Source organism: Embiotoca jacksoni, unplaced genomic scaffold, assembly GCF_022577435.1.
Source record: "Embiotoca jacksoni isolate LCO1_2020_lvr unplaced genomic scaffold, fEmbJac1.0.p SCAF_6, whole genome shotgun sequence".
Taxonomy (NCBI): domain Eukaryota; kingdom Metazoa; phylum Chordata; class Actinopteri; family Embiotocidae; genus Embiotoca; species Embiotoca jacksoni.
Window position 1 is genome coordinate 17,128,836 of NW_027185414.1, and position 20,702 is coordinate 17,149,537.

Sequence of the window (20,702 nt, forward strand, 5' to 3'; positions counted from 1 at the left end):
TTTACCTGGTATGTTATTTGTTAGTGTTTGAAGGCAATATGTTTAATTCATGCTGGTTATGCTTCTTCTGGAGGAGATGAAAGGAGCTGTTTTTTGAAGGTAGATGTTTATTCCAACATGAAAATATTTGTATTTTTTTGTACATCACTCTTCTTTTTAAGAAGTGACACAAAAGGGCAACTGTCAGGTTTTTCTATCTCTTTTGTTTCAACTTTACGAAATGACTTAAATTGTATATGTTGATGTTAAATCAGTGTTTTTTCTTCTGACTGATTTGCATTATCTTTTAATCACTGTATCTGTGTTTTGGGCTTTGGTGATGGCAGTAAATTAGAAATGAGGAGAAAGAATAAAAGAAGTGTAGAGCTCATTAACACTGATGAATCCAGACAAAAATTCCAGCACTGTGAGACAAAACCAAAATGTTTTCTAAGCAGCTCATAACAAAGCAAGACAAAGAAATCAAAACCAGTTTGCTGTCTCATACATTTTAAAAACAAAACAATGCTTGTAATCCCTTAATTTATGGATTTAATTTAGAAAATGTCTCCTGACCGCTGACAGCGATGAGGCTTCAGTGCTTTGGTTGCTTCTCGATGTTGACTCACAGCAACAGTGTTCTCATCTTCCATGTTTGCATTGGTGTCTTTCAGATACTGTAGATTCCTTCCAAACCAGAGACATACATGTTATATATTACATTTGTCTGTACCATTTCCCGACTGGTCTCTGAACAGTCGTTGGATCCAGGACCCTGCAATGTGACTGACTGCTCCTCAATAGGATGGGTCAGATACAGAGGACACATTTCTCTATGATTAACTGATGAATATACAAAGTGAGTAGCAGATAAACTGATGGTTTCATTTTTTTTTATTTTTTTTTTTGCTGCTGCCATTCCGTTTTTCTTCTTTGTAATGTAAGAAAAATTCAGAATTTAGCATAAAGACAATGCATAACACCCAGTTTTTCTCAGTTCTATAAATCTCCTTCATAATGCCAACAGGTCAGTGTTTCAGCGTGAACTTTCAGCAAAAGGATTTGAAATCGTGAAATCCATTTAATCTTGTTTATGCATAACGTCGTGTAGCCTATATATGAATACAAAGGGGATTATTTTCATTCTTTTACAGTGTAGATTTGAGTCGAGGCTTACTGTGTAACATATCAAGTATTTTCCAGACACCTGAATATTAACTACAATAATATTTTTCTTTAGAGTTGATTACTTTTTTCTGAATATAACTAATAGTCACAGTCTATTTTAGGAGCGTTGCTATTGTAAAATGTTTTTACTCTAACATTTTACACGTATTTTCATATTTCTATCTCGCCAAAGGTTAACTGCTGTGATTCAGATACTTTCTGGTATGAAATGCTGTTGTCCTGTAGAGTCCTAATGTGTCATACAGTCTGACCTTCCCGTGGGACTGCTGCCCCTGCACATTACACTCTGACTAACAGCATGACAACAGAACTAATCACAGCCTTGTAGCTGTGGTCGGCATAATGTTCCCTCTGATACACGCCGTAATTACAGATATGCATGTTCCATTCGTTTCACACAGCAGCAATGAGACCGTGTCGGGTTCTTTTTTAATAAAAGATAAACGGTAATAACAGAACTCACTGATCACGATTTAAAGTTCAAGGCCTTCATATTGCTTATGCATGTGGTTTATTTAACATTTTACCTTTAATTTGATGTTTTTGTTGAAAAATGATTTATAAATTCATTTTTATTCATTTCTACATTTCGTGCTACTGTTTGCACCTGCAAAAAATCAGTCTCTCTCCATGGTTTTGAACATTGCTGCAACAGATGCAGTCATCAACCAATTACACAAATCAATTACATCAATCAGGCTTCTTCAGCTTTGTAAGTTTATAAAACCTGTAATAATATCTAGGAAAGCAGAACTCAGCTTGACTGCTTAAACATGAGTGGAATAGTAATATTTTTAAAGCTCTGTTCCCTGGTGTTGTTGTCCCAGCAGTGCTGCTTCCATATGTTGTTTACTGTTCATGTGACGTGGTTAGACCAGAGACACTCGTTCAACTGAAGGGTGCCCCAGGTGATACAAGAGCTGTGGGCAAACAGAGGCAGATAACATCTCTGCACAAAGTTCTGTTGGTGGTGCAGCAAAGGAAAATACTACATACAGGATTCTTTTCTGGTTTCTGCTTTGTTGATTAATTTTTTTTTGACTTTTCTTATCTAATAATGCAACAAGCATTGAATATAAATCTAAACTTCAGCACCTCAGCCAACTGAAGGACTAAAACAGTGTGATGCTACCATTATAGGACATCTATTACTATGGTTAAGCGTTTGTCTTTCTAGTGGCTAGTTTAGTGTTACATAATAATGTATGGATTAATACTTTTTTTACCTTTAATTATTTAATATTAATATTGTTACGATCCAAGATGAAGTCTCATAAATTTGACCTCTCTGAGCTGCCAGACGCCATTTTATTGTTTGAGTGAAAGGTGTTTTGTAATTTATATAATTTTTAGCAGTTTAACATTTCTGCATGTCATTGAAGTAAAAAAAAAAAAACACATTTTAAGAATGTTCTGGGATTTTATAGATCAAACAATTAGTTAATAATAAAGCCTGAAACTGATTCCTAGATTAATCACTAACAGAAATGTGTAGCCCAATATTTTTGAACGTATTTCTCAATGTACCCTTCATTTCGAACCTCCTTTGTGACTTTTTACAGCAAGCAAATCTACATTTTTTACTGGGGGTGTAATGGTAAACAAAATCATAACTCGGTATGCACACACAAATGCTGGCATATGATTAATAGTAAAAACTAAATAACTAAATAATAAATAATGTAAATATCACTCATCACCCTAAGGTCTCGGACCGGGCTGTATCTGTTATTAAAATGCACCCCACCACCATTTTTACAATGTTTCAGAGCGTGACACGTTCAATGAGGAGGCCACCTGGTACTACAATGACAAAAGTAGACTTTCCTTTGTTGTGCTTCGTTTCTGTTGCATGAAATTTGGTCAAGTTGCAATTGAGAATATTTAGAACAGGTTCAATGACATCTGTGTCACTGACTCATTGTTAGAATACTGTTATTTACGCTCTAATTTGCAGTTTTGATTAGACTTAAGTAAAAATGTATGAGTTTTTCAAATCTCTCTATTGAATAGTCATGGGGACAAGGAGACCTGTTGAAATACAAAATTCTCCCAAGTGACTTTTATACATAGGCCCCAGGGTTATTCATTTTGGCTGACCCACGAGTTCACTATCAAGAGGTTCCAGGTTGAACTTTTACTCTTTAATTTCAGAATGTGTGGATAGATGAACATAAATGGATTTCTAATAGTAATTTTGGGTTGATGAACATACCAAACAGAAGTTTGATTCCGTACCTAAAGTCTCATACCAAATGGATACACGTACCGCTCCATCCCTGGTGTTTACAAACTTCATAATGTCTGATTTGCTTGCCCGCCTCATGTCCTCATTCACCTTGTGTCCCTATCAGCTTTAAAAATCAAACATACACCCTTGCACCGCTCTGTTCGCCGTGTCCAGTAGATCCGGATGTGCATATTCAGTCTCCCCTGATGTATTGTCTATATGCTGTAGAATAGGGCGCTGTAAATCCCTGCCCACCGCCCAGCTCAGTTCTGACCCAGCTCATTGCCCACCCCGAGAGAGGTGGCTTAGACTGGCTTTTAGGTCTGCTGAGTTCATCAGGCTGGTCCTTTGAGCAGGGAGCCAGCCTGCTGCCTTGTGGCTCTTTCTTTCTTTTCAGGCAACAAATGTGCTAAAACAGCACTCCGTAATCACTTGGCATTAAGGGCCGTTGTGTTGGGCATTAGCGGTTAGAACTGACCAGTGGGACGTTATAAAAATGAGTCTGACAAGAGAACACCAAAGCTGATGAGTCTGGATCCTGGCACTGGACGGCTAGAGGATTAGTCAGCTAACACACTGGCTGGGGCTTCTGCAGGGTCGGGTCCCATCGCATCTCATCACCACCAGGCTTGAAGCGTCCCCTGTGGCTGCCGTGTCTCCATCCGCCTCTCTGGCTTGGTTGCTGGCTTTGGTACCCATCCTCCAATGCTTCTTTCCTCTGTTCTACCAAAAGCACAAACATCTCTTGTTGTAGGGTTGAGTTTTCTTTGGAGGAGCACATGATCTCGTGAGCTATACGACAGAAAGGGTTAAGCGGCAGCAGAGGAGTCTCATTCAGCTATGCTTTTAGTTATTTCAGGTCAAAAAGCTTTGAAACGCAAACATATGTTAATTTCAACACAAGTCCAGCTGAATACAGTTTAGCTATCTACTGACACTTACTCTGAAGTGTTGTGTTTTGATAAGCTTACTGAGTAAACAGCAAGTTGCTCAGTTTACTTCTCAATTTCTCAATCCACTGTCATATTCAGCATTGCAAAACTCCGGTGAAGATAAAGAGAGCGCAAGGGCTGTTTTACTAACTGAACCCTTCTCTTATTTCATCTTCGATAATCACTTCCTATAAGTACAGTTACCAGAAATGAATTTACCTCATTATCACTGAACCATTAAATCCGATTTGCCGCACTGCAACTAACCACTGCTTTTGCTTTTGCTTTTTCAGTGAGTTCAGTTGATTTTACAGAAATACAGCTGCTGTTGTCTCACAGGCACTTCTCAGCCTGCCCATTACAACCTCTCCCGGGGCGTAGGGCGCCTTTGCCTGTTTCTCTGGAAGCTTCTGCTGTTTCCACTTCTTTGCCGAGTGTGAGCAGTTTCATACTGTTGGAATGTAACAGTAACAGGCAGTACCATGGGAAGACTCACTGACAAGGGGGGGTGGTGAGCTGTACGTCCTTTATTCAGGCCACTGGAGTTCACTGGACTTGAAACATTTACTCATTCGTCACAACTTTGTGCTCCACTGTAGAGTAGTTTGGCCCAATCCTCGTGCCTGTTATCTCACCTACTGTTCTCTATTATCTTTGCTGGCATCTTATCTTATTTGTTTAAATTACTCTCCCTCTTTCCTCTGCTCAGCTGGCACCTCGGTGTTCCTCACACCTCCTGTCCTCCTCTGTTCTCCTGCTCTGCTTTCTATAATTGTCCTCCTGTTTACTCTCCACTTTTTCTTTTATTTGCTATTACATATTATTTTTTGCACATTTATTTCATTGTCTTTCTTTTATCAAGTTTTGTGCTCTTGTCATCACATCTCCTTATGATTTTGTCTTGCCAGTATCAGTGATAGACTTCACTAATGTTCCTCCTATAGTTTTGTGCTGTGGATTATGTAGTGTGCTGAGGCCCCTTGTGCTGTTCTATCTTACTTTACCAAAGCTATTCACATTTACACGTCAATCTTTAGCTTTATAGACTTGCTCTGAATCGTGACAGTCAGCAAAATCAACAAATAAAGCTGAATCAATTAATCAATCAATCAACAGAAAATTAATGTATGTGCACTATTTTTACAATTTATGAACCATTTGAGTCATTTTTAAGTAAAAGTGCGGAGCATTTGCCAGTTCTCATTCCTAAACTGTGAGGATTTCCTGCTTTCACGTCATATTGTGAAAGTAAACCATGATCGTAAACTGGTTTTGGACTGTTGGGTCGGACAAAACAAGACATTTGTAGACATCAGTTTGGGCTTTGGAGAACATAATTGTGATTTATTTTAATTCTTTTTTTTAATTCAGTTACAACACATTCATAGTATTAATGTATACGTATCTAATTTTACCATCAAGGTCTGAGATGTCACATTCAAAAACATACACACTGACACGGGCTTTCGTTTTTCTAACGGTCAGAAAATGAACTAGGTTGTAATCACAATGCAAAAACAGAAAGTGTTTTTTACTCTGCAAAATAACTGAGTCTGCTGTGTCTACTTTTACAACTCTGTATCTGTTGTTGTGATAACAAGTGACAATATCAGAACAAGATGCTCTCAAACCATTTTGTTTCTTTTTGGATGTACTGCAGCTTTGGAGACGTTTCTTGTCCTTATTATCAAGAGACAAGATTGACTTGTGTCTGTGGTAAATATCTTGTCTTGACTTTTTTTCAAGGTCCCGATTTAACATGATGTTTGTGTTCACTCATGAATTCCATATTAAATGGAAGTTAATGAACAAGCATTAACCCTCAGTCATACCATACTGTCAATAAATATCACTGTTTATTTAGTTGCTACAGACTCGACAGCTTTGCATGCATGCAAAGAGCAGATAATAAGCGTGTTGTCCCTGGCCTGTTTACATTGGAAACAGAGGTGTAAGTCACATGGTGTAACTATATAGGATTTCATTTCTCCTGGTCACCTCATGAAAAGTTAACACAAGTCATGTTAAGCAGTTTGAATGAATAAGTCAACCTGTGTCGAACCATTCAAAATGGGTTTTATTACAAGGTCATGCATAAGTGTAAAATACATTTCCAGCATACCTTATATACAACCCCATGCATAAAAATTGATGCTGGCCTCCTCAGGAACTTGAGAGAATAACAAATGTGCTTGTTTAGCACGCTGACATTTTTGTTCTTTGACATGCTCTCGCTCCTTCACCTTTACAAATCTATACATGTACCACTACTCTGTATGAATTTATCTTTAAAAGATGACTGCAGAAAATTATAATTGGCACCAGGCGGAATAAGCCTTCATAGCCATGTGTAGATAGGGAATTGTCAACCTCTCAAATGAGAAAAGATCTATACAAGACTTCTGTGCCTTCAAATCTTCTGGTAGTCACCAGTATTGTTGATAAAATGTACAAAGTACAGTTTTTAATATTTCCTTGATCTAATTTAATTTTTTTGCTAGGAGCACGGTTTAAAATGATATAGTAGTGTATAGAGTGATGTGACAACAACAACAGCAGGTTTTGGCAGTGTTACCACTCATAATTTTGAATTAATACTAATATAATGACGGCAGAGGATTAAGCTGAAGAAAATATACATCTTCAGCCAATCAAATTTGTGCATTAATGACTACAGTGATGCTGGCTGTCATCAAAATCAGACCAGATCGTGACCCATGTTCTGTCACCACCTCCACCTAAGGGTTGGACTCCCAGCAGCCTGCTTATGGGCTGACGTGATACCAAGGGGCCGGAGCAGAGTTCTTGTCCGACGACACCTGGTCCATCACGTGGAATCTTGACCTCAGTATGGCGTCTTCACCCAGGTCGTCTGCCGTGTGCCTCTGGTACCCAACTCTTGAACACCAAAGAGTCTCTGACAGAAGGTTCGACTCGTGGACATTCAGGAGGGAACTCTAAATCAGACTGAACTCTGCTTGAAACTAAGGAGCATTTCAAACTTGCTGTAGAGTTGACATGGCCCAAGCTGCATCAGTGTTGAGTTTTAGGTAATGATGTGCGACTGTGCTGTTGGATGGCAGCAGAAGTTAGTTGCCGCCTGAAAATCTGCAGTTGCTGCCTGTATTAGATGTGTAAATCTTCTCTCCTCCTTGAAAATCAATTACATACCACTTAGTATATGTCAAATGGCATTTTAGTGCCTGCTGCCTGCTGTCAACACAGTAACATGAGCTGCAGCTGTTGGACATAATTCTGGGGCTGCCCATGTCTCAATAAGCTCCTAGTCGGCTACGAGTCAAAAGTTCAAGCCAATACTTAACACGTTTATGATATTGATGAAGCCTCACTTGATTTTTGTCCCTCTATTGACCACTTGAGCTCGCATGTTTTAAAATCCAAACTCTGATCATTGTTTGTAGGATTATAGGAAACAGTCCGACTGAGCAGCTTCAACAACATTACTTCTGCTTTGAGTTAAAGTCAGGTTTCAATTTCTAAACTTACTATTATCTTTTTTTTAAAGAACACATAAATCCTGTGAGACTTGTTCTCACTCTTTTACCACAAAGCTGAATCACTTACAATTACAGTAAAGAAAGCAGGGTGGGAAACTCCTATAGCATGTCAGCAAAGTATTTTCACATGCCCACCTGTCACTTAGTGCTCCTCGGTGCAAGAGGATGATAAAAAGCACATGTAAGTGCAGTCTGAGGGCCAGTTATTTAACACATTTCTGTGACAACAATATTTTTTCCTCTCTTTTTTACAACTGAATATCCTGATTATTTTTTTTGGCAATTGTTTTCTCCAGTGCATTTTTTTCCATGATAATGGCTGGAGGACAGTCTGTATTTCGTGTCTGTGTCATGGTTTGGAGGACAGAGCTCGCCACAGACACATTGTGATACATTGATCAGATAAGATTGGGCAGTAACAAAATGCTGCTTATCATTTATATTTGTGTCGCATACGATCACAATGAAGGGAAAAGGTTGGATTGTTGAGCTGAGTGTGTTTGGGATTGTACCTCAGGATCTGACATATTCTTAAATTTACGCTCTCATTCTGCAGCAAACAGTGGACCTGTCACGTGGATGGAAAGCATGACGTAATGGCAAATTTGTCCTCCCCAGGTTCATACAGCATTTTGAGTATTAATGGTTGTGGGTCTCGCAATACACAAAAGACATTCAACATTCAGTATTCAGGTTGGTTTAAGGGAAGAAATTCATAAATAATAAATATTAATTTTGTTGTGGATCTGCCATGATGCTCTGCAGCTTTGGCCGTCACTTGTTCAGCTACCTGAGGTATCACTGAGGAGCAGATTGAAGTTCAACCAGGTTCACTGCAGCAGAATTTCTGCTCGGTGGCTATAAAAGGCTCAGCAGCCCTTGTCTGTTGAGAAGAGAAGCAGCAAGACAGAGGCAGAGAAAGAGGAAAACTTGAGATTTTTTTGGTTGGTTGATCACAGGCTGCCTCTTGCAGTAAATGTCTTCAGAAGATTAAAAGTGGATTGGTTCACTACATATCAGCGACTGACCCACCGTGGTAAATTTAGTACTCTAGGAGCTTTTTTCCCTTCATCACAGGAACTAAGTGGAAGTGTCGCTCAAAATAACAGCACTTCAGACGATTCACACTCACGGCAACTTCTCCTCTGAGTGTGAGAGAATTAGAGAAGGACAACACTGACTGGCAGCATTATGAAATAAGCTACTTTTAACTTACTTTTAGCTCAAAGCACAATCTTCCATTAATGTTAACCATAATACACTTTATGGTTTAGCTCACCTGCACAATGCTGCTGGAAACTGGTGCTTACTGTACAGTGTGAGAGGGTGTGATTGAAGAGAGGGGCTGGAAACAGCTGACAGGTTTAGTGGAACACCAGGTTTAGATGCTCCTCTATTATAAAATGATATGTGCACACAACTCACCCTGTTGACCATGTTGTGCCCTGTGAAAACCCTTTCTGATTATGTAGCAAAATCTAAAGTAAGATCCCATTTTAAGGCTTTGGCCAGTTTCTTATGCCAATGTTTAAATGATTCTTTTAGCACATTTTCTTTTCTTTTTTTTTATAGTGGAATATATGTTTTATGCTGTTTTTACTTATAAGGATGGGGTCACTATAATGTCCATGATTTTATGAACTTTTAAATTTGACCATGAAGCTCAAACAATTTCTTCTTTCATGTAAAAATCCACATATGTTGAATTCCTGAGATCGAGTTCAATGTTTAGTGTTTAAGTCCCACAAAAGCCTGAACAATATTGACCCAGAAGGTCAGGGTGCATTCGCGAGATGCCTGCTAATCCTGTCATATGATACTAATCTGGCCACAAACAGTTGGCCTCTCTTAAGCAGAGATGTGACATTTGTATACTAATCATTAACGACTTACACCACGGCTCTTCCCTTTTGGGTTTTTACTCAGCAAAGTAGTATTCTGTGAGTGAAAGTGAGTAAAAGTTTTCAAAGTAAAATTCAGGTGAAAAATTTATTTGAGGAGTATGGCTGGAAATAGTCTCTATTTGTCTTTTGGTAAACAAACAATAATCAGTTTATCTTAGTAACAAGTATTGTCTGAGTTGTTTGCACAGCTTCTTCTTCTGTGCTGTTTTCCAGAGACATGTTCCTTCATTACCATGAACATCATTTTATTTTCAGTAAAATCCCTCAGACTCCCTTTAGCTGCTACAAAAATATTCGAGTGCATCTAATTAGACTTAATCCACATCTGAAAATTACTGAATACTTCCATTTAAGTGAATTTTCATATCAAAACACATGTTAAGGATAATCAAATAAACCTTTTCAATTAAATGTTACAGTATATTTGCCACCCATTATGACAAAGTTACGTTGTTAGTAAGAAGAAACAGGTAAGGAATTTACAGAAATTACTGAGATGGACTTTTAATAAGATTTTTTGAAAAACATCTCATTACTAGGACTCATTTCCTGACAAAAGAAAGTCTACAGAAACATGTAGGCCATACTAAAAACTATAATAGCTCCATAGTATGGCTTCTCAGCTACCTGGCCTACAATCCTGCGACATGGATTGATGTGGAACGTCAGTTGGTCCTGCGTCTCCACAAGGTTTTTATTAGCAAGAAGAAACAAACAACCTCTGCTGGATCTGCAGGGCAGCCCTGAGTCAACAGGGAGCAGGAGGGATCACACAGTCTCTCACAGACACCTAATTCATGACAGATGAAAACAGAGAAACAACATCTGGAGAGGAACTCTTCACCAGTGTAAAACAACTGCTTCACATCAAGCATCACATTTGTCTTCATCCCTCCTTCCATCATGTCGTTTTATGTTTGTTTGCTTACGTGAAAGCTTCTGTGTGCATCATCAGTCAGCTTTACATTTGTAGTGCGTGCACTTTATGCTGTTTCACTCTACATTAGCCTTTTCGCTGCAGGAGAAGCTGAGTTGAGTGAACCTTGTGATGTGCTCCATCCAAATCTGGGCCTGCATGTTCGCCTTTGTTTTCCATGTGCCTGCTCTTCCATGAGCGCACCTGAGCTTTGAAGTTGCCTGTTGTCCAAAAGAGCTGTGTTTGTGTGCTTGTATTTGTGTGTGTTTGTGTGTGTGTGTGTTTGTGTGCTTGTGTGTGTGTGTGTGTGTGTGTGTGTGCGTGTGTGTGTGTGTGTGTGTGTGTGTGTGTGTGTGTGTGTGTGTGTGTGTGTTTGTGAGAGAGAAAAAAAGAGAGATGGGTGCATGGATGCAAGGACAGAGGACAAAGATAGCTTTGATGATATTGGAGTGTCACTAATGTCTCGATCGTCTCTATAAGAACATCTGAGGACCATCAGATCAGATGTGGATGTGAGCGAGACACGAGCAGCAGCAGGAAGGCTTCTGTTTATTGCCACTTTTAAAGCCGATTATCAATATTTCCCAGCTCCGGATTGGATATTTTGATTGCAAATTATTGCAAGGTGACACCTGAGTGATCATGTTGAACATTCTGCTGTCCACACTGATTGACCCTGACAGGCATTTGAGGAGCTTCAGAAGGAGTGAGCGACTTGCATCTATCCTAGTATGTATCATCCTCTGGGCATGTTAAGTGTTTTGTTTGTGTTTTGTATACGCATTTTGTTTGATGCATTTTTCAAAGAAGCTGTGTCAGAAACTCTATGTCGCAGTCAATCTGATCTTCAAATACACTTGAAATGATGATGCTTCCCTTGATGACTGCATGTTTTGGAGTTGTCCGCCTGTCCTGATCCTCTTCTCAGCGTGACCTAGCCTTTCTGGAGGTCATCCCTTGCTTGCAACCCTCAAGACATGTCTGCTTCTCCTGGCTGGCAGTATTTTTTTCCTTGTAGGATTATGTCTGGTGGGAATTAACTCCTTAGACCACCTACACTGCCGCCAAGCCCTCCTCCACTGTTGAGGAAGAGAGACACAGAGGAAGTAATCATTAGAGGAGCTAGATTGGGGGAGTGTGATTGCTCAGTTTGTTTGGAAAGATTGGGTGTGTCTCTGTGTTTATATGCTTGTAATCGCATGTACTTTAAGGGTAGATACTGAACACTTTAATAATTCCACACTGTTTCATCATTTTATATTTCTCCTGTGCTCTACTTGAACATTAGGCTCTATTGTTTGCTGGAAACAGAAGTGAACTGTGAAACAATACAAGCTGAGATTGTTGCATCCTGTAGGTGGGGTCTGGTTTAGGAAGTCATAGGAACTTGACTGAATGGCTTTTGTGGTTTCCTGTGAGGTGACTTATCAACCACAAACACTGCCAAATTATCTGTGCTCAGAAACGTTTCTAAATAAGGACTCTCAGTTTGTTGAGTCATTTTGTAATGTACCCAAAACGACCCGCAAAAACCCCAAAGGGGCAAGGGGAAATAGTCTGGATCCTTTCTTAGGCAGCTAACTTTTTAAATATTCTGCTCACGTTGTTTTGTTCGGAAGGCGGCCAGGCTTCTTGTGGCCTATTTCACACCGATTTGTGTTGAATTGGACGGAGGAACACTCTATATTTTTAAACAGAATATAGGCTGTGATTTTTTTTTTTTTTTTTTTACCAACACTCTTAAGTTGTAAAGGCGACTGTAGTCCTTGTGTAACATACCATTCAACATCATCACAGGGAAAGTGAGCATTCAGCATCAGCAAAGGACAGCGGCGTCGCTTCTCCTCATTGTATCCCGGACTATTTATTTCATGGGATAACAGGGGTGTGAGTACTTAATAAGCAGCGACAAAATTGACACAAAACGTGAATTAAATGACGTGATTAAACAATAATATGTAATACAATAAAAATCAAGGATAAACGTGTTTTAAGGGCGTACATGTCAGGGTGAATGGACGATGCCCCCGTTTTTCCACTGGTCCGGCACCCCTACCTGCGTGTAATGGTCCGCTCCGCACAGACACGACACGGCCGTTGCTGACAGAGCCGAGAGCAGGGAGAGGTTCACTCAGCCTGCCATTGCTGCACACCGTCCGAGTGATGCCGACTCTTCCCAACTTTTCATCCAGCGGTTAGCGACGGAGCACCACAGCCAGGAGCTCTCATTTGGGCTTGTTTTTTTTCCCAGCCCGAGTTTCTTCCATGACTCGGTGCTCGACTGGACTAACGTTAGCGTTTCGGGCGGCGAAGATAAGATAATGAACTTTGGACTTTCCGCACGGCTTTTCGTGACATGTTTCCCGTCGTCCCGGATAAAATAGAATAACAACGTAGCCCGGCGTGGCGGCAGCTGGGCGAAAAATTCAACTGGAAGGGAAACAGCGCACTCACCCAAGTGATTACCAAAACCAAAAGACAGGAACAACTTCTAACCTGCCACTTTTTTTTGTGTGTGTGTGTGAAGCGGAATAGCAGTGTAAAATGTCTTCCAAAGCTTCAACTAAGGTGGGTACCTGCCCGGCCGGATAAATTCAAGTGTGAGCCGTGTGTCTTATGTAATGTGTGTGAACGGCTAACAATAGCTGAAATAAGAAAAGTGCTCCGTGTTAGTAGAGATCGGCTGTCCCGAAATGTGTTGACTACTGCTGTTGTAAGCCTAAATGGGGGGTAGTGTGTGTGTGTGTGTGTGGCTTAGGCTTTATTTTGAAATCTACACCTAGTAGCCAGCTATACTGTTTCCAGTGTACTAGATTAAAATAATCTGATTTACACGGGCCGGTATTGTTGATAAACTGTCAATGATAAATCACCCAGCTGTGTTCATAGCAGGTCTCAGTTCAGCTACCTGTTGATAGCCAGAGTCCCAAGTTTTATTAAAACACTTGCAGGAAATCCACATGAATATAAGAAGTAACTGAGCCTCGGCACTTCTGCCGTGAGACCCTCTTTTTCTAACATTTCATAGACTTCAAACTTTATTTACCCAAGTTCGCCTTACAACAGCCCATTGTGAGACTACTTGTGAATGAGGCTATGGTTTGTTGTAGGTTGGGAAACAGTCTTTATTGTTGATAAGGTGACGATAACCAGCTGGGAGAAAAAGACAACTCTTTCCAAAAGTGTGACCTTTTATAAACGCTATTTTTGTAAAGACTTTAAGTACATGGTCTATTACTAGGGTAAACTATTTTAGAGGCATCCTTTCACTCGGTTGTGAAGTCCACGCTGTGAGTAGTTGTTGTCCATTCATTAGTTTAAAACAGCTTGATGAATATCTGTAAAGCCTTGTATATTTTTTTTTGTTTTATATCAAATTATTTACACGATAATTCAGCAACTCTGCAAGAAACTCGGACAAAAAAAACCCCTCTTTTGTGCATATTCAGGCTTTTATCAGTGGGTGACAGCCACATTTCCACAACTGCACCCTGTGAGAGTGCTGTTGTTAAAAAAATACTTAAATTTAGGCTTTAATTAAAATACGTGAGCCTTCATATTTGACCGAGAAGTTTTCACACGTGTTCAGTACTTGTTATTTTTTATGAGGATTTTTGTTTTTAAATTTAACAAGTGAGGAATGTGCTGTGTTTGTCTAACAGAGGTAGAGGTATTCAGGTTTGTCCGGTTGTTCCAGTTGTACGAAACCAACTCCATCCTGTCAACTGGTGTCGTCATGCTGTCCTGTAACATCATGGCTGTGGTCACACCTTCATACAAGATTTACTAGTACACCATACTAGCAGTTGGTACTGAGCCAATAGTGGTTAATATGCTAATTAGGAATCCCACTTTTTTTTTTTTTTTCCTCTGCAGTTTCTTATGATCCTCTTTTGTTTTTGAAATGTCTGCTGAAGCGTGTGCGTGTGTGTGTGTGTGTGTGTGTGTGTGTTTTTATTATAGTAGGTTGGACTTTTAATCACATTTGTTTTCTTTCTGTTTAAAGTGAAACTATAAGGCCTGGATGACAGTTCAGATTGTGTTTCTTGGGGCCTTCAGGCAACAGTTTTTAGTACTTTACATAACATGCTCTGCTGTATTCGGAGCAACCGAGATCACGGCTTAAACTAATAAGACATAGAGTGAGTTAGCATGAATGCCAATAATTAAGACTACATTTTCTCTAGTCGCTGCTGAAAATATCTTTCATGCACTGTGTTTTGGAAAAACCTGGTAGATAAACAGCGGCTATGATAACACTACAAATAGGAACAGAGCTGGCTGCTATCAGTTAAGTGAAAGTAGGAATGTTGGAGTGACAGAAGTCATGCTGCCTGGTTGTTGATGGGCACTCGTGACCGGTTGACAGCCTGCTTTGCGTGATAGTGGAACCTCTAAATTCAGGTTTTCTGTTTTTTTTTCATGTGACTCAGTGTTTTCTCGTGGTAGAGAGGCTATATGTTATTTCTGGCCAACTCCTCATACTGATATGTTTATTTAAAGAGGAAAAAGTGTTCTTCCAAGCTGACCTCTCTTCCGCTAGCCTATATCACTTCACAACTTTATTTGTTCACAGGATTCTCTTTCATCAATCTTTCTATCTAATGTCAACATTTTACAAAAATAATGAATCCAGAAAAACCTTTATTAAAATCTTACAAATATTATACAGTTGAAGTATCTTTACAGAAAAATATCATAGTATTTAGATTTTTGTTGGATTCCATCGTGCATTGTCATAATAATAATAATAATAATCTATAAAACAAGGACAACTTGTCTTCCACTGTGTGAGCTTTCCCTGTAGTTCACCAGTTAATGTCCACATATCTACTCCCGCCCTGTGAGAAATGATAAACTGCCATGACACCAGCGTTGGTCACATTTATTGTTAATCTACCGTTGATGATAAATTGTAAAAAAATGTTGTGGTGCAGTCTTTCAGGAATAGACGCACATCCTTGGGTGTGTTGACCTCATGCTTCAGAGGTCAGTAATGTTATTGCTGCACAACACTGTTCGTGCACTAACAGGGTGTTAGTATAATGTTTAATACATATTTATATTAACTCAATTTTTACAGCTTTGGCATAAACTTTTAGATTGAACAGAAGAAACACAGTGTTACATAATCTTAGTTGAAGATTGGTTAGTTGAAACTTGTAATGGAATATCTACAACACAAAACAACAGTTTATGTGAATGGTTGTTTAGATGATGATATATTTCTGTGAGGATAGAAAGGAAAACACCTTTTTGTTGGGTGCCAAATTTCCTGTTATGGCACCCGTGATAGAGAAAAGATGTGACGGTTGCCCTTCTTTCCGAAGTCTGGTTCCAGACCTCTGAATTGTCCACATCTCAAATTTTGCTACGCCATTCAAGAATGTTTTATTACTGTCATTACTGGCTTTTTCCCTAATAAGAGAAACGATCAAGCCAATCAGAGATGCTGATCCTACAAAGCTGATTCAAACAGCTCAGGATATCGTAATCATTGTTACAGTTAAAAAGACTCAGAGAAGACAGTCTGGCTTTCTGGTTTTACTGACATTTTATAATAGAATGACTTATGAGAAGTGATATTTAAAAAAAAGTTGCATTTAATCTACTGAAAAAGTATTCAGTCATTAATACAGAATGGGCAAATTGACTTGAGCAGTGAAAATCATTGTATATCTTTCATAACTTTAACATTATCATTCAAAGAATTTGATTAGTTTTTACACAGAAAATGAATCGATCCTTAACTATTTTATCAAACTAATTGAAAGCCACATGAATCTACTTAAAAGTTGGCACTAACCCTTCTTCTCTGCAGTAAATGCTGGCCTCATTCTTTGTCTTTGGCCTTCAGTGATTCCTGCATACTTTTGTGAATGTAACAGAAAAAAAGAAATGTAATTTGGAGCATCAGCGGTCCCTCCAGCCTTTACACTACTGGGTTCTGAGAAGACAGACTGAAATAAGTGGAAAATGCATTTGGATGGAGGAGGTTGTATTAATTAGAGTTGCACAGCGGGCCAAGAACAGCCTCTATTTTGCTTTGATGATTACACATCTCCATTTACATCACTGAAGGAGGGAAATGCAATTAGAGAACCAAGTGCTAGAGAGGGAAGGAGAGTCCTGATGGTGTTTTTGTTCTGTGTCCCAGGCTCCCCGTCCTTTTTCAAGAATCGGGGCTGATACAGCAAGTGATTAACATAGTGGGGAACAGCTAATCTCTGGTGTCTTTGACAAGGAGTTACACCATCAGATAAATAGTTTATCCAGTCGTTTGTTGATACACTTCTAAGAAGGCTTCACATACATTTTATCCCCCCCTCAGCATTAGTCCATCAGGGTGAACAAGGAAAAGCTCAAAATATTATCATTAAAGCACCTCAAGAGGGACTTGCTGCAGTTCAAAACAGTTGTTGTCACACACTGCATTAAGTATTTGCACACAACGATGGGTGTACATGTCTGTCAATGTGTACAGTCTATGGGGTCATAAATGGTGGGTTTCCTCAGTGGTCTCTCGTAGAGCATGTCAGGAAACACTCTTTGGCATGATCAGGGTCATTTTGCTACCATGGAGACTTTAACACAACACGGACACTTGCTGCATCCTTTTGTCAGCAAACACACACCACCTCAATTGGTTGTTGCCAATAAAGCATTGTGGCCGTTATAGTAGCTTGGCTAGTTAACAGTGGCGGGTTTGTACGGGAAGTCCCATGTCGCAGTGATGCAGTTATTGTGACGATTGTCTCCGACCAATCAGTGGTCTGCAGTGTTTTCACATCAATTCTTGGTATGAGCTCAGCTGTCTTGAAACATCGACAGAGGCGATACCAAAAATAGTACCAGGTACTAGCCGCAACATCTGTCCAATGAAAAGCTGGAAAAAAAAAGCGAGCGGAGCTGTGTCTGTGAAACAGGAAAAAAGGGGCTCAACGCTCTCTTGTAGACAGAAGACAAGATCTTAAACGCAGCCACACATGCGCCACACAAACACTGTGACTTATCCCTGCTCATACTAACAGACAAGTCTTTGATGAGAGGCACTTGATTCAAAGTCCTCTCAGGAGAGCAGGTGTAAGCTGCGTCTGCACAACATGAGAGGGATGCCAGTTTCCCATGTTGAAGACAGCCGCCGGGGGCCTGTTGGTTCAGCTGGGCTTCAGCTTTTTAGGCTAGTTTGTCCCTGGCTGTGACCTATCTGACTACGAATATGTGCTTATATAGATTATTTTTGACTAGAACCATTTTTGAGGCATAGGCCTATAGAAAACGAGCAACTTTACCCCACATCACACATACAGACTAAAGTTAATTAAAGCATTCATATTATGTTGGACAAGAGCAGACGGTGGACCGTGTTTATCAAAGTGAGCTCTGTGTGACAAAGAGTAAATAAGTAAATATCTCCTGTCATTGTATGGATACGAACTGAGAGAGAAAGCAGCTGTTTGTGTTGTTTCAATACCAGCAGACTTGAAAGTGTGGCAGTTATCAAGGATATCTGACCTGCTTATCCTTTCATCTCTGGAGGGAGATCCAGGGCAGATGCACACAGCAGGAGGCAGGTGGATTGCAGAGAGAGAGAAAAAGAAGGAAAACAGAAAATGCCTTCTGAGGGAGGAGGGGTTATGGAGGGGTGAAATGGAGAAAGGAAGGAGTGGGAGGGAGAGATGCACCGGCTATAATCTGAGTCACATGGCAGATCTTAAAAAGACTGCCTCTCTCTCCTATAATCACGGTATTATGGCTCTTGGACTTGCACGTTAATATCTTTTTCTTTTTAATTCAAACGCAACAGGGAAATAGGTTGAATTCAAATTTCCATGTCCAGAATGGGTCACCGGCTTCTGTGGCTAAGATTCACGGTAGACTTGCAAAACAATCCACACATTTTGATTTGCTCTTTGTGGTCTGTCAGCGCTGTGCATGAATTATCTACAGATGGATGATTGACAGTTAGCTGACAGTACATGATTGACAGTTAACTGCTTCACTCAGACATCAGCATGAATCCTATTTACACCTCCTTCACCGTCATTGGTCCATGTCTCCGACTTTCTGCAATAACACGGGTGTGGTTCTGACTTGTTGTTGAATTTCTCCTTTCACCAGAATCGGTTTCTGGAAAAAATTGCGCAGGATGTGTTGTAAATAAAAAAAAAAAATCATCATAAATCGTACCTCAGTTTAGATCTTTAATAGCTGTCAGCACAGTTGGTTGAGACATTTTCAGTAAACGTTTATGGATTCGTCACACTTGAATTTGATTGGGCTGAAAACTGAAGAGTGAAAACTGAAGTTGCCAGATGTGGTGTTGCTGTATGAGGCTATACAAGCAGGTGGTTGCAGGCAGAGGCAACTGAGCAGTGGTCTGAAGTCCATAACCCCCCCCCCCCCCCCCCTCTCTGTTGTCTGAGCTCTGATATTTACCTGACAGTGTCTAAATATTATATCATGAAGCTCCACGAGGAAGACGGGGATTAGTCCTTCATCCTTAGTTCTACAGAAGAGCTGCGGATATTCAATAATTCACCACCCTTCACTCACCTGCTGATGCTCTGGCTTGACATGGACATGAATATCATATAACCTTGACTCTCGGTTAGCTCAGTGTTCCTTATCACAAGCCGGTCTAGCAAAGCTAGGACACTCCAAAGTCAGCCCTGCATCCTTTTCTGGCAGGGCAGTGCAGTGCAGGGCAGGTCTCTGCAGGGATTTATCATTCCCACTACAGGCATAAGGGATTTGACACGGGGGTGTTTTGTGTGCGAGACAGAGCGAGAGCAAGAGAGACACGGGGTGAGAGAGAGAGGGGAGGTACGAGAGAGTGCATGTGGCAGCCGTGGCTCAGCTGGTTTAGGCCAGAGAGAAAGAGACTGGAACAGATTCATCCCAAGGCTTGTTGCCCTACATGCCTTTACACACAGGCTCTTTCTGTTGTGTGTTCATTTGTTTATCTTCCACAGTGTTGGGAGCACAGCTCTGTCTTTTCTGTCTGGGAAACAGTCATAAACCTATAGGACACCTTGTCTCACTGCTACCTGAAATGAAACATATCTGTCAGTAGTCAAATACAGATGTGTAAATTTCCTCGATGTCAGCCTTCCTTTCGATGGGGGGAAATTGCTTCTTTTGGCGAAATGTAACGGGTAAAAGAGGCTTTTGGCTAGGCTGATATCTACAAGGTATTTTTGCCTGCTAACAAATATACAACTCGTCCATATGCAGTTCTAGAAATTAGAATGACAAATTTACAGTTCCATCCTCGGCAACAGCTTTTCCTACATTCACAAAAGTCATTCTGCCATTTAAGTGTCTCCTGTTGTGTTCTGTGGGAACATGTGGTAGGTGTGATGTGATTTTACCATCCAGCAATACAATCCCTACACCAAGATTACACCGTTCATCACTCACCACCATCATCATCAATTTAAGCACTTTCTAGAAACAACTCTGTGCTTTTATCTCCTTGACATTCCCTCTGTTTAGATACCCAGCTCTTCATTTTTCCTTTGTTACAGTGTTCAGTGTTGTTGTAGTGTTTCTGCTTTTTTTTTTTTTCCTCTCTGGCTTTGAATCTGCTATAATGCACGTGACCTGAACATAGGACTGGATGTATGCTCAACTTTCAGTACCGTCAACAGTCATTCCCTGAAGCAAACAGTTACATAACAAGTCTGCGAGTCTGCATTCAGATTTTTGTAATTATATATAGGATGTGGGCCGGGCACTTTTTTGTGAATCACGTCAGCAGTGTAAATCCTAATATGTTTGTGATACGTTGTTTGCTCCATACACACACACACACACCTTCCGTGCATATCGCTAAATCTCGTTCGGTTCAAGACTTCCTTGGTTCAGCATGCTTTGTGATCTAAACGATGACGGTCGGAGTGTGTTTGGGTCTACATATCAGCACTTTTGGAACAGAAATGATGCAGTGAGAGTGCCACTGGGAACATTTTGATATTTCACTAGTTGTAGCATGCTCGTACCGTTAGCTTTTAAAGTTTGGCAGATGTGGCA

At 40.1% G+C, this 20,702-nt stretch overlaps 1 protein-coding gene across 19 annotated transcripts in view; it reads left to right on the plus strand.

The window, feature by feature from the left end:
* Positions 1–20,702, plus strand: part of tjp1a (tight junction protein 1a) — a 99,403-nt gene that overhangs the window by 36,271 nt on the left and 42,430 nt on the right. The window contains exon 1 of one of the 19 annotated variants that reach the window (XM_069174239.1): positions 12,775–13,235. The exons of the other annotated variants lie outside the window; for them this stretch is intronic. Coding sequence (XP_069030340.1) covers positions 13,212–13,235 — 24 coding nt within the window. The 5' untranslated portion in view covers positions 12,775–13,211. Of the gene's footprint in view, positions 1–12,774; positions 13,236–20,702 lie in introns of those variants that run through there. 19 annotated transcript variants of the gene reach the window in all.